This window comes from Rhineura floridana, chromosome 3, assembly GCF_030035675.1.
Source record: "Rhineura floridana isolate rRhiFlo1 chromosome 3, rRhiFlo1.hap2, whole genome shotgun sequence".
NCBI lineage: Eukaryota > Metazoa > Chordata > Lepidosauria > Squamata > Rhineuridae > Rhineura > Rhineura floridana.
In genome coordinates, this window is record NC_084482.1 from 181,433,556 (window position 1) to 181,447,993 (window position 14,438).

Genomic DNA, 14,438 nt, shown 5'->3' on the forward strand with positions numbered 1-14,438 from the left:
AACCTCACAGCTGCTTGGCTTGGCTACTCGGGGGGCCATATTCACAGCACACATTTATTTCACTTTAGACAGTCATGGCTTCCTACAAAGAATCTTTGGAAGTGTCGTTTGTGAAGGGAGCTGAGAGGAGACTCCCATTTCACTGACAGAACTCCAGTGGCCAGAGTGATTGAAGCTCTGTGAGGGGACTAGGGCATCTCCTAGCAACTCTCAGCACCCTTCACTAACTATACTTCCCAGGATTCTTTAGGGGAGGCCATGACTGTCTAAAGTGGAAAAAAGGTCTGGTGTGGATGTGGCCAGTGACATCTTTGGTTTAAATTTGGATGGGAGACTTTATGTGTCTGCTGTAGAATAAAAGGGGGTGGGAACCCTGAAAAACAATGATACTGTTTACAATGTTTTCCTTTTGAAAAGAAAAGGGGCTTCCCCACTGTCCAGTGCCCACCCATCCAATCTCCTCCCCTCCCACTTCCTCCCTCCCCTTCCTGCCTCCTCCTCCCCACCCTGCCCCTCCTCCAGCCCAGTTTCACCTATCCTAAGCATAATTGCCCAAGAGTGACGAGGTGCACCTGGCACCAACACTGTTAACTCCTCGGTGCCAGGTCAAGACTTTCCTCTTCTCTCAGGCATTTTAGCATGTGTTTTTAAATTGCTCTATACCTATAGCCAACAGATATATCTATCAAACTTTAAAAAGCAGGGAAATTGGGCAGCTATAGTGAATGCACTATAGCTATGATTCTCGTCTGATCCCAGAAGCTAAGTAGGGTCAGACCTGGTTAGGACTTGGATGGTAGACCGCCTGGGAATACCGGGTGCCATAGGCTTAGAGGAAAGCGATGGTAAACCATCTGTTAATACCTCTTACCATGAAACCCTATGAATATATCCAAAAGATTCATAGGGTCGCCATAAGTCATCATCGACTTGAAGGCATATAACTATAACAATGAATGCACCAGTGGAGCAGGAGACCTGACCTCCTCTCTGAGACATTGTACTGCCCTACAAATTTGTAAAAATGCAAAGATAATTTGGGTTGGTCTTTCACAGTCCAATCCGGTGAAGCTTGGGAGAATTTGGTAGCATGTGCCTCTGAACATATGGTGAGTGGTGGCAACACCTGCAATCAACCCAAGTAACAGAAAGAAACATGTGCTGTGCTGATCTTGTTTTAGGAGGGAGAAAGCAACAATATTAAGACAGGTGATATAGTTCAAATAGTCACTTTAAATATGTTTGATTTACTTTGCAATTTTAGTGAAGTTTCCTATAGTAAATCATTTTCTTTTACTTCTGTTTCTGTGAATATGTGAAGTACAGCAATACTTTGTAACACTAAAAAAAATTGTGGAATAATGGCACTGACTATTCCTCAGAATAGTTTCCAATGGGCATGAGGAGTGTCTCAGTTTGCATAAGATAGAACAGTGGGAGGTGAAATATATTCTACCAAAATTCTAGGTGTGCTCTATATTTTTCATTGACCATGCCCACCTTTCCTTAAGTGAAGTGGTTTAAGCATAGCAGGCTGAAAACATGCATCTTGGGCAGGCCAAGTTTGTTTTTTCCAACAACTAGAGTCATTGCTGAAGTAGCAACGTATTGTAATCTGTCTGATTTTACAACAAACTGCAGTTTCAGATTCAACTGTTAATGCACCCAAAATAGAAATAGAACATAACCTTCAGTTTGAAACACAAAAGGCTGTCTTCACCATCATATGACATTGACCAATAAAAAGGCTTTGGAATTAATAAAAATAAATTTGACACAGATTTCTAGGATCAATAGTAAGATAAATATAATTTTCTAGGTTAGATTCTCTGTACAAAGAGTAGTAACACAGGAAAGAAACAAAGTTAGAAGAACACCAACAAACATACAAAAATGTAATTCTCCATCTTTGGAGATGGCAGGTGTTGCCACCACTCACTATATGCTCAGAGGCACATGTTACCAAATTCTTCCAAACCACACAAGAAGTGGATCGGACTGTGAAAGATCAACCCAAATTGTGTTTGCTTTTTTACAAATTTGTAGCACAGTCCAATATCTCAGAGAGGAGGTCAGGTCTCCTGCTCCCCTGGTGCATTCACTGTAGCTGCCCAATTTCCCTGCTTTTTAAAGTTTGATGGATATATCTGTTGGCTATAGGTACATTTTTAAACCGCATGGTTTTTTGCTGATTAGTGAATAAGAAATAAAAGATGCAAGTAAAATACAATTAAAAATCAGGATGAGTATTTAATGTTATGGTTGTGCCATATTCGATCACCAGTCCACAGACATGCAGTGGACCACCTGAATAAAGCTTGCAGGCCACTGGTGGTCCCCAGACCATAGCTGGGAAACCCCTGTGGTAGTGCATTTACACAGATGAAAGCTTTGCCAGCAGTGTCTGTCTGTGGGTAGAGGGAATCGTATTTTCCCCACATTTGCTTGTGCTCCACATGGATTCCCGGAGTACATAATGAGAACTGAACTTAGCTTTGTGTTTGATGCCTCCATCTGGGTCCTTTCTGGTTAGTTATTACAGTGTTTGCATAGAGATGGCCGTTTGTTGCTGTGACCTGCAATAGAATTGTAGAGTTGGAAGGGGCCTATAAGGCCGTAGAGTCCAACCCCCTCCTCAATTACAGCATACCTGACAGGTGCCTGTCCAGCTGCCTCTTGAATGCCTCCTGTGTTGGAGAGCCCATCACCTCCCTAGGTCATTGGTTCCATTGTTGTACCACTCTAACAGGAAGTTTTTTCTGGCTTCCTGCAACTTGAGCCCATTATTCTGTGTCCTGCACTCTAGGACGATTGAGAAGTGATCCTGGCCCTCCTCTGTGTAGCAACTTTTCCAGTACTGGAAGAGTGCTATCATGTCTCCTCCCAGTCTACCCTTCTCAAGGCTAAACATGCCCAGTTCTTTCAGTTCTTGCTAAATGATCGTGTGGTACTGCCTGACCCCAGTAGTGGACAGCATATTCACCTGTGCAGAGTGGTTTGCCTTTGCTTATCTGTTGGCTCTGTGTTGGTATTTGTGACTACAATCTGAGCTTAAGTCATTGGAAGTTGACCTGATAGGGCTAATGGGACACTGACCCATCAACCTCAGTCTGCCCTCAGCCAGACCCCACCTCCCTGGTTTCCTATATACAACCAGTCTGGGGGGCGGCGGCACTACCTGTCAGCTTCCTCCTCCTTAGTTGCAGTGTTGTCCTTGTAAAATTCGGCTGGGATGAGAATGGGGACACAACTAGAATTAGTTGGCTCTGCCTGCCATTGGCTGTGGCTCCACCTACTGCATTCCACCATACTAGTTTGTGTCAGCACCAGCCACCACTGGCTTAGGGGAAACTGCAAAAAAATGTTATATGGGTTGCCTTTCTTTCTGTCCTGTGGATCCACTGCCCTGGCTGAGTGTTTGTTATCTGTGCAACTGCTGTTCTTTTTATCACTGTTTCTTTTAGATCAATAGTTTTCCTTCTACCCACCCCATGTAATTCCTGTATGGCCACTGTTTGCTTAGCACTGGCACTCTGTCTTAGTTTTTGCTTCATTTTATATGCCTAATAGAGAGCAGAGTATTGCGGCCTTGAGCCACATGGCTTGACCTGTGTGCTGTCATCCCTTGCTGCTAGGGCTATGACATCATTAGTCGGGGGTGGCCTTCCCGGGGAACAGGCAAGGGGATAGTTGTGATCCAGACCTGCTTAGCCATAATTGACTTGCCCTTGCATTATGTAAGACAGAGGTGGGGAACCTGTGGCCCTTCTGATGTTGTTGGAATCCCATCATTCCCAGCCAGCATGGCCAATAGCCAGGGAATATAGGAGTTGTAGTCCCTCAGCATCTGGAGAGCCACTGGTTTCCCATCCCTGGTTTAGGCCTTTAACATAAGAAGAGCCTGCTGGATCAGTCCAATAGCCCAACTAGTCTAGCGTCCTGTTCTCACAGTGTCCAACCAGATGCCTACGGGAAGCCTGAAAGCAGGAACTGAGCACAACAGCCACTCTCCTCATTTGTGATTCCCAGCAACTGGCATTCAGAGGCATATTGCCTTTGATAGAGGAGGGCTTCTGGCCTATGTGTCTCATCACTCCCCTTCTTTGTTTATACTCGTCCCAAATCCTGGCATTTAAGGACCCTGTTCCCTTTGGTTAATAGTGTCCCTGTGCAGTGTGGTATCTATCTATTCAGGAAGGTGACTCTATGTGTTTCAAGAACATAAAGGGAGCCCTGTTGGATCAGACCTATCTAGTCCATCATCCTATTTCCTACAGTGGCCAACCAGATGCCTATAGGAAGCTCACAAGCAGGGCATGGTGTCAATCGTTATGCCCCATTATTGCTCCCCAGCAAGTGGTACTTAGAGAAGTACGGCCTCTGTTACTGGAGGTACCCATCATAACTAGTAGGCTTTAATGGGGAGTTGTAGACATGAGAAGCGATGTGAATGTGGTGTTTGTCGCATGGAGCTGAGCGCTGGCTATAACATAGGCAAGGTACAGACTTAATCCTGTGCAACAGGCCAGGTGTAGAATCATAGTGAATTGTCAAACATTGTGGCAGCTTTGGGGATTTGAACATGAGTCTCTCACTTCAAAACACAGTGCACTGTTAATCACCCAACACTGCTCATTATTTTGCAAAAGTTAGAAGTTTATTTTTTCCTGTTGTGCAGGTGTAGACTCCCAAAGTCGGGATTTTGGGCCTGTGAAATCTGCCATGTCCTACCTTGTTGCATGTATGTAAGAAAGGCAAGACATAAATGTAAGAAAATAAAAATAAAATAAAATAATACAAATACATCCCACTTTCTGGGCCCCACATGCTGAAAACAGAATATGTGCCACCCTCTAATATATTTCCCCCCTTGTACCATGTACAGCCCATTTTTACCACAACTGTTTTGATTTGGTTTTGCTGTAATAGAAAATTAGGATTCAAAAAAAGGCCTAGATATAAGGGTCTTAAAATATCCAAGCTGTTAAAAATAAGCTTAAAATACATGACAGGGTAGTTTTTATTTGTTCATCAGTCATCTCACATGATGAGCTTCTGGGCCAGGTCTGCTCATCTCATAGCAAAAGGGCTTAAGGGGGTCTGTGAACCAAGTGCAAAAAGAAAAAATATATATTCAATTTCCTTCCTGTTACTTTGAAAATTTTGTGTGTATGTGTTTATGTGCATTTTTCTTTGGAGGTGTACCATTGTTTTAATTAGATTCTCAAAGGAGTCTGTGACCCAAAAAAGGTTAAGAATCTCTGCTCTAAGCAAATGGAACCTGCAATAGGTCATAAGAAAAGGTAGCAAAGCCCTGCCTCCCAAGCCCTAACTCATTTGTTTTCTTTCCACAGATCATCTTTGCTGATGAGTGCACAGAGGCTGAGGGAAGGCACTGGCACATGAAGCACTTTTGCTGTTTTGAATGTGAAACGGTGCTGGGTGGCCAGCGGTACATCATGAAGGAAGGGCGGCCATATTGCTGCAACTGTTTTGAATCCTTGTATGCAGAGTACTGCGATACCTGCGCTCAGCACATCGGTAAGGGAGCCGTTTAAAATTGCCAGCCCTTGCTGACAAAAGCTGGGGGGGGGCACTGGGAGTGGGAAAGATTCAAGCACCCTTTGATGTGGATTTATGGTCATTTTTTCATTTTTAAGACAAGAACACAATGCGGTACGTCAATACACTGTGGCGTTATTTCAAGGTGAAGCACACCTCTAGGCAAGCCATTGAAATGGTTTTGTTTTGAATGTACATGACAGGCCCTGGGATCTGTGTCTGTCAGCCGTCCAACAAACCACTTGGTGGGTGTAGGCATCTAGTTTGGGCCTACAGTCTAGATGGCAGCATTATTGCTGGTGGGGAAGAAAAGGAAAATCTATAGCACCAGTGCAAGCTACTGATGGGGCTCCTCATTTCATCAGTTAAAGGAAGAGAGGGAGAGAAGAAAATCAGGTGCCCAAGGAATATAAAAAAAAGTTTTATTTTTCTGTGCTAAGGAAGGAGACACCATCTCTGTGAGCTATGATAGCAACTTCACTATCAGAGTGCCCATAAAGAGATTGCACTGCTATTCAGAAAATGGCTATGAAGCTCTCCCAGGATGTCTGGAGTAATGTTATGTGTTTACAGTTTGGGAAATCTCACTCAGAAGGCTTTTAAAAATGCAGCTGTTTCCCCCCCAAATATTATCATGTAATATCTTCAATAAAACTCAATTAAAGAATTGAAGGCTTCTGGAAATGCTAAAATCCCATCCCCTACAGTCTTAAATCCAGGTCATGAAATCCAACCCAAATGAAAAGGAGTCCCCAAGTCTGTTGAGCAGTATGAATGAATACCCTGCAGCACTTGAGGGGCGAATCCCATATCCACTTTGAAATGTGAGAAAATACAATGAAACCTTATGAGGTGATGAGGAGGGAGGAAGCAGAACACAGCGTGAGCCAGTGAAGTATCACCATACTAGCAAGATGGCCATCAAATGGCAGCAATGTGTATGCGTACAGGGCCTAAAGATGTTGTTGTTGTTGTTGTTTATCTCTACCCCGCCTTTTGGCCAAAAGGCCCTCAAGGTGGCTTACAAAACAAAACAAAACACAAATATAAAAATACATCAATAAAAACAATACAATTTACAAAAAGCAGCAATTACAACGTCCAATAAAATACATTAACAAATCACAAAGCAAATACCAGCAGACTTCGGTATGTTGCTTATATTGACTCATTTTCATTTAGTTAAGATGTAGGCTAGGAGTGTAGAAGCTTTTATGTTGTGGATTGCGTTCCCTCTGGACAGATCTCTTGGAGGGCTCATACTAGGGGTGGGCAGGGCCAGAACCAAAATTGGGCAGAGCCAGAGCTGGTGGTAAGTCACTCTTTTTCTCACTCCACCTTCTCTCTTTCTCCTCTCTCTTTCATGAAAAAAACCCTAATCCTAATTGCTGAGAAGGATCATTGTGGGAGAAATTTTGGGGAGGATGGTCAGCTTGCAGGCAGGAGATTTAACTCTCTCCTCACCAGCTGAAAATCTGGCTCATGCCTCACTTAAACATTGGGGGGGGGAGTCCCATTCACACAAAGGGACCTTTCCTCCCCCAAGCCTCCTTGCCATGTGGGATTATGGTACCCAGGAAGGGAGGCTGTAGGGCAGCCACAAAGGCACTGTGGGCCAACAGTGCTACACTCCTGGGCTAGGTGGTACTTCTGCAGTACCACTGGTGTAGCCATATTCATTTCTGCCTATTCTTTTCCCATGTGTGTTGCACATAATAATCACTGCTCGTTTTCAAATCCATATACATGGATGTTTGTTTTTCTATGCCCTTTTCTCTGACAACCCAGTTTCTTGATTTGCACCAATTTCTTGTTATTACAATGTAGAGTGTATTTTTATGCTGCTTTTATAGTTTCTCCAAGAGCTAGTGGTGCTGAGCATCTATTTCTCTGCATGCTGAAGAACTATACACATGTGAGTAGCTTTATTGAATAGGAACTGCCACCCCTGCTCACTTTACACACCAACCCTGCCTACCATCACTAAAGCTCCCCCACTCCTCCCCCCACAATTGACAAAGTTCCCGCCTCTCCCAACAGGTCACCAAAGCCCTCCCCCCAGGGGTCACCAAAGCCCTCCCCCCAGGGGTCACCAAAGCCCTCCCCCCAGGGGTCACCAAAGCCCTCCCCTTCCCGCACAGGTTGCTGGAGCTCCCCCTGCACCCCCATGAGTCACTGAACCTCCCCCCACCCCGAACATGTTGCCAAAGTTCTCCCTTTTGTAAGTGTGATGCTTACAAATATAACCTATTGGTTGCTAGAGAGCCTTGTATTTTAGTTGCATAGAATGCATGGCAATTGTCAGTTAATGCTGCAGGTGGTAATCATGCAAATAGGTGTCAGCCAAGGGAAGAGATTGTGGCTGCTGATGTAACAAAACCAGTGGAACCTGTCATGTAAAAGCAGCATGGTTATGGTTTTCTCCTTCTGTAGTTGCTGTAAGGAAGAGTCCTGGTAGAGGGGAGAGGTTCTCATGAGTGGAAAGTTATAGATGGATCAAACCAAACTATTTATAATTTTTATTTTTAAATTGCTTTTAAAAAAAAATCCACAATAATAGCAGGAGACTGCTATCAAAGACCATGCAAAATAGTAAACAAATATTAATACATCAAAATATAAAATCTTCAAAACAAGCGGTAGTGACATCAGAGAAATCCCCCACATACTAAATCATCCCAACTATCAGAAGTGAGGTGGCTTTATAATTATATAATAAGGATGACAGAGGAACATTCGACTTGCTTAGAACATCAGTGTTCCTAAGCAGTTCCAAAAATAATTTCCCTTCCTCAGAAATACGAACACACATATGTCAATGGAAAGACCCATCTGTAGCTAACGTTCTTCTTTTGAAGCTTAGAAATCATGGAATTTAAAAGAGGACAAGTCTGAACTAGAGGACAATATCTGAGCTGGCAAATTTGTCCCATACAATACTTTCAATCAGTTTTTCAGTACATTATCAGATATTTTAACAAAAATGTCACTCAGATGCTTGTTTGGATTTTAATCCACATTAAAATTAACCCTGTCTTGCTCATCTGAGAACTCAAGGAGACTTGTGACCCAATAGTCTATAAAGAACAAGATTGCCTTATCTTAAGAACATAAGAAGAGCCTGCTGGATCAGGCCAGTGGCCCATCTAGTCCAGCATCCTGTTCTCACAGTGGCCAACCAGGTGCCTGGGAGAAGCCCGCAAGCAGGACCCGAGTGCAAGAACACTCTCCCCTCCTGAGGCTTCTGGCAACTGGTTTTCAGAAGCATGCTGCCTCTGACTAGGGTGGCAGAGTACAGCCATCATGGCTAGTAGCCATTGATAGCCCTGTCCTCCATGAATTTGTCTAATCTTCTTTTAAAGCCATCCAAGCTGGTGGCCATTACTGCGTCTTGTGGGAGCAAATTCCATAGTTTAACTATGCGCTGAGTAAAGAAGTACTTCCTTTTGTCTGTCCTGAATCTTCCAACATTCAGCTTCTTTGAATGTTCATGAGTTCTAGTATTATGAGAGAGGGAGAAAAAAATTCTCTCTATCCACTTTCTCAATGCCATGCATAATTTTATACACTTCTATCATGTCTCCTCTGACCCGCCTTTTCTCTAAACTAAAAAGCCCCAAATGCTGCAACCTTTCCTCATAATGGAGTCGCTCCATCCCCTTGATCATTCTAGTTGCCCTCTTCTGAACCTTTTCCAACTCTATACTATCCTTTTTGAGATGAGGTGACCAGAACTGTACACAGTATTCCAAATGCGGCCGCACCATAGATTTATACAACGGCATTATGATATCGGCTGTTTTATTTTCAATACCTTTCCTAATTATCCCTAGCGTGGAATTTGCTTTTTTCACAGCTGCCACACACTGGGTCGACATTTTCATCGTGCTGTCCACTACAATCCCGAGGTCTCTCTCCTGGTTGGTCACCGCCAGTTCAGACCCCATGAGCGTATATGTGAAATTCAGATTTTTTGCTCCAATATGCATAATTTTACACTTGTTTATATTGAATTGCATTTGCCAAGGACATTCCACATTACAGCATTATTTTCCCTACTTTTATTTTCTAATTCCTCGATTTATGTAGTGAATTTATTAATATGTTTGTGATATTTAAACAGTTGATCCAATTTAGCTTGCTTTTCTCAAAGATTATTCTGATATATCTCATAATTCAAAATTTAATTTTGTAGAACATCAGTTTTCCCTCAAGCATACTCTCACAGCCTTCAGCCCCCATTAGACCCCATTTTATTTCCAATGCACTTCCCCAACAGGACAATCCTATGCATGACTCCCCAGAACTAAGACCCATTGAGTTCAGTGACGCTTAGTCCTGAGCAAGTATGTGTATCTCAGCCTAGCAGAGCAATCTTTTGGGGACAGGGGGAGAATTCATCACATCAAACTCTCTGCTGGCTCACTGCAACCAGAATCATTTATTTATTTATTTATTTTTATTTTATTTATTTGTTTCATTTATAGACCGCCCATAGCGAGTGGCTCTCTGGGCGGTGTACAAAAAGGTTAAAATACAAAATATCAACAATAAAATCAGACAACAAACAATAAACACAAGCAGCAACTAAAGAAAATAATAAAAAATAAAAAATTTAAATTATAACATAAACGCTTAAAATGCCTGGGAGCATAGCCAGGTCTTAACCTGGCGCCGAAAAGATAGAAGCGTAGGCGCCAGGCGTACTTTTTCGGGAAGGCTGTTCCACAGTTCAGGGGCCACTACAGAAAAGGCCCTAGATCGAGTAACTGTCCTCCGGGCTACTCGATGGATTGGTACCCGGAGGAGGGCCTTAGATGCTGAGCGAAGTGACCGGGTAGGTTCATAGCGGGAGAGGCGTTCCACAAGATATTGCGGTCCCACGCCGTGTAAGGCTTTATAGGTCAAAACCAGCACCTTGAATCTGGCTCGGAAACAAATAGGTAGCCAGTGCAAACGGGCCAGAACAGGTGTTATATGTGCTGACCGGCTGGTCCTCGTCAGCAGTCTGGCTGCTGCGTTTTGCACTAGCTGAAGCTTCCGAACTGTCTTCAAGGGCAGCCCTACGTAGAGCGCATTACAGTAATCCAGCCTAGAAGTTACCAGAGCATGAACAACTGAGGCGAGGTCATCCCTGTCCAGATAGGGGCGTAGCTGGGCTACCAACCGAAGGTGGTAGAACGCATTCCTTGCCACCGAGGCCACTTGCGCCTCAAGAGACAAGGAAGGATCGAAAAGAACTCCCAGACTACGAACCTGTTCCTTCAAGGGGAGTGTGACCCCATCTAGAACAGGGTGAACATCCACCATCTGGGCAGGGGAGGCACTCACCAACAGTGTCTCAGTCTTGTCTGGATTGAGTCTCAGTTTATTAGCTCTCATCCAGTCCATTATCGCGGTCAGGCAATGATTCAGCACATCCACAGACTCACCTGTAGAAGATGAAAAGGAGAAATAAAGCTGCGTGTCATCAGCGTACTGGTGGCAACGCACTCCAAAACTCCTGATGACGGCACCCAGAGGCTGCATGTAGATGTTAAAAAGCATGGGGGACAAAATCGACCCCTGAAGGACTCCACAATGGAGAGTCCAAGGTGTCGAGCAATGTTCCCCAAGTACTACCTTCTGGCGACGATCCGCCAAGTAGGAGCGGAACCACTGCCAAGCAGTGCCTCCAACTCCCAACTCCGCAAGTGTCCCCAGAAGGATACCATGGTCGATGGTATCAAACGCCGCTGAGAGATCAAGGAGAATCAACAGAGTCACACTCCCTCTGTCCCTCTCCCGACAGAGGTCATCATGCAGGGCGACCAAGGCTGTTTCAGTGCCAAAACCAGGCCTAAAACCGGATTGAAACGGATCCAGATAATCGGTCTCATCCAAGAGCACCTGGAGCTGATTGGCAACCACCCGCTCCAGAACCTTGCCCAAAAAGGGGACATTCGCCACCGGTCTATAATTGTTCAAGTTATCTGGGTCTAAGGAAGGTTTCTTCAAAAGAGGTCTCACTACTGCCTCCTTGAGACTACTAGGGACTACTCCCTCACTCAAGGAGGCATTTATCACTTCCTTGGCCCAGCCGGTGGTACTAGTCCTGCTAGCCTTCACTAGCCAAGATGGACAAGGATCTAGAGCAGACGTGGTCGCCCGCACCATTCCAAGCACCTTGTCCACTTCCTCAAGCTGCACCAACTGAAACTCATCCAATAATGAAAGACAAGACTGTGTTCTAGACACTTCAATGGATTCATCTGTCGTAACATCAGAGTCTAGGTCCCTACGGATGCATGCGATTTTATTTTGGAAGTGCCCTGCAATGTCGTTACAGCGAGCTTCAGATGTTTCAATGGTATCTTGAGGACCAGAATGTAAGAGTCCTCGTACAACCCTAAAAAGCTCTGCTGGGCGGCAGAGAGATGTCTTGATAGAGGCAGCGAAGTAGGACTTCTTCGCCGCCCTTACCGCTTTTATGTACGACTTAGTAGAGACACTTACCAAAGCATAATTGCATCCATCTGGAGTTCGTCTCCATCTGCACTCCAGCCTCCTTCTCTCTTGCTTCATCACTCTCAGCTCCGGGGTATACCACGGAGCTGTATGAGCTCTGCATTGAAGAGGGCACGCGGGAGCGATCGTGTCGATAGCCCGGGCCATCTCTGTATTCCACAGTTCGACCAAGGCCTCGACAGGAGCGCCAGTACTATCAGCTGGAAAAACTCCCAGAGCCCTCTGAAAACCCATAGGATCCATAAGCCTCCGGGAGCGGACCAACTTAATAGGTCCCCCACCCTTGCAGAGGGAAAGAGTCGTCGTAAGTCTAAAACTCAGCAGGCAGTGATCTGTCCATGACAATGGAGTAGATGAAAAATACCCCACCTCCAGATCACCATCTCCATGACCAGTGGCGAAGATCAAATCAAGAGTGTGACCCGACACATGCGTTGGGCCAGTAACAAATTGAGACAGCCCCATGGTTGTCATGGAGGCCATGAAGTCCTGAGCCGCTCCAGATAAGACAGTCTCGGCATGAACGTTGATATCCCCCAACACCACAAGTTTGGGGGACCTCAACAACACCTCCGAGACTATCTCTGTCAGCTCAGCTAGGGAAGCTGTTGGGCAGCAAGGTGGGCGGTACACCAACAAGATTCCTAGTCTGTCTCCTTGGCCCAGTACAAGGTGGAGACCACGCCAGAGACCAAACAACGGGCCCAGAAACAAACGGCCCAAAAGCACTCGAGAAGCACCCGGAGGGCAGCGACTCCTCGAGAACCGCAGCAGCCAGGGCAGCAACGCCGCGGCAACAGCGGCCCCCGACACACTCCAGCCGTAGCACGCCAAAGATGGAACTCCGCAACGGGTCAGAGCAACCCAAGAGCCGCGGCTCCGCCCCGAACCAAAGGCCAAAACAGCAAAACTGGGTCCAGGCAAAGATGTAAAGTCCAGCCACAGTCCAAGATCGTACCAACGCCGGCATAAGCGTAAGCATAAGCAAAGACATCGATGATAAGGTAAGATGATAAATACCAGGCGGTAGAAAGGGAAGAAATTAGGAGCTGAGGTGCAGAGCTCCCAATCAAACATCCTCTCTCGTCGCCATCTTTGCGATATTTATTCTGTTTGTATACCACCCTTCCTCCAAGATGCTCAGAGAGCCTCACAACAGTTTTATTTGTTTTGATTATGTCAAAAATCTATGACCTGCCTTTCCATTTTAAATCAAACGTTCCATACTGGTGTGCAATAAAGCATGTTTAAACATCAAATAAAAATGTAATATCTCAAAGTGAAGTGAGAAGAGCAGTAAAGAGGTAATAAAATACCGGAGAAACTAAAATGGCAGATACCATCACAGCTTGATTTAAAAGGTCTTGATCTGGTGTCTAAAGCATAATAAAGAAGATGTCAGGCAGACCTCTCCAGGGAGGCTGTTCCATAAAATGGGGTATATCCTGTGAAAAGGCCCTCTCCCCAATTGCCACCTGCTTCACCTTTGAAGTAGAGGCATCCATAGAACTGCCTATGAAGAAGAACTTCATTTTCAGGCAACCTGATCTGGAAACAACCCTGTCGAGGCAAGTGCCAATGACTTGCCCAGTGCTGCCAAGTGAATTTTATGGCCAAATGGAATCTTTTCACCTTAAAATCCTCATATTCTAATCACTACTTTGCACTTACTCTCCTACGGACAAAGCACACTGAACACTGCACCCCCTTGTTAAGCTGTGAGTGCACATTATGCTGCATTGTATCGTACTTTTATATATATTTTACTTAGTTACAGGAGGGGCTCCTTTTAGTCAGATGTACTCACTCCGTGACTACAGGAATGCACAAATATGATAGGTAGCATTATGTTCTCTAAAGATGTTCTTCATTCCAAAGACTACTTTGCAGCATGTACCTGTTACTAAGGCAACAGCTGTCACTTTCCCCACTTTATCTTTCACTGAGCTCAGCTGCAAAATAATAAAGACATGCCTAAGGATCCAAGTTATTGAACAGGTGCAGTTTTGATATAGTATTTATTTATTTATTTATTTGATTTATATCCTGACCTTCCTCCCAATAGGAGCCCATAAGTAGAAAGATGTAGAAAGGAGTAGAAAGATGCAGGCCTGCTGTAAGCAAGTTACAAGCAATCCGTAGGAATTAATCGGGGTTGCACTACCAATATATGGTGTAGAACAGACTTCCCCTCCAGATGTTGTTGTACTACGTCTCATCTTCCCTGACTATTGACCATGCTGGCTGGGGCTGATGGGAGTTGAAGTCCCAACAACATCTGGAGGGCACCACATGGCTTCCCCTGATATAGGGGTCTCTTGGTCACACTGAACTTGTGGTGTGCACTTGCCCACAGAGGAAGGACCACC

At 44.8% G+C, this 14,438-nt stretch overlaps 1 protein-coding gene across 3 annotated transcripts in view; it reads left to right on the plus strand.

Annotated features, from left to right (window-relative positions):
* Positions 1 to 14,438, plus strand: part of PRICKLE2 (prickle planar cell polarity protein 2) — a 148,939-nt gene that overhangs the window by 88,565 nt on the left and 45,936 nt on the right. For all 3 annotated transcript variants that reach the window (XM_061618726.1, XM_061618728.1, XM_061618727.1), the window contains exon 6: positions 5,355 to 5,541. In XM_061618726.1, the coding sequence (XP_061474710.1) occupies positions 5,355 to 5,541 (187 nt within the window). The remainder of the gene's footprint in view (positions 1 to 5,354; positions 5,542 to 14,438) is intronic.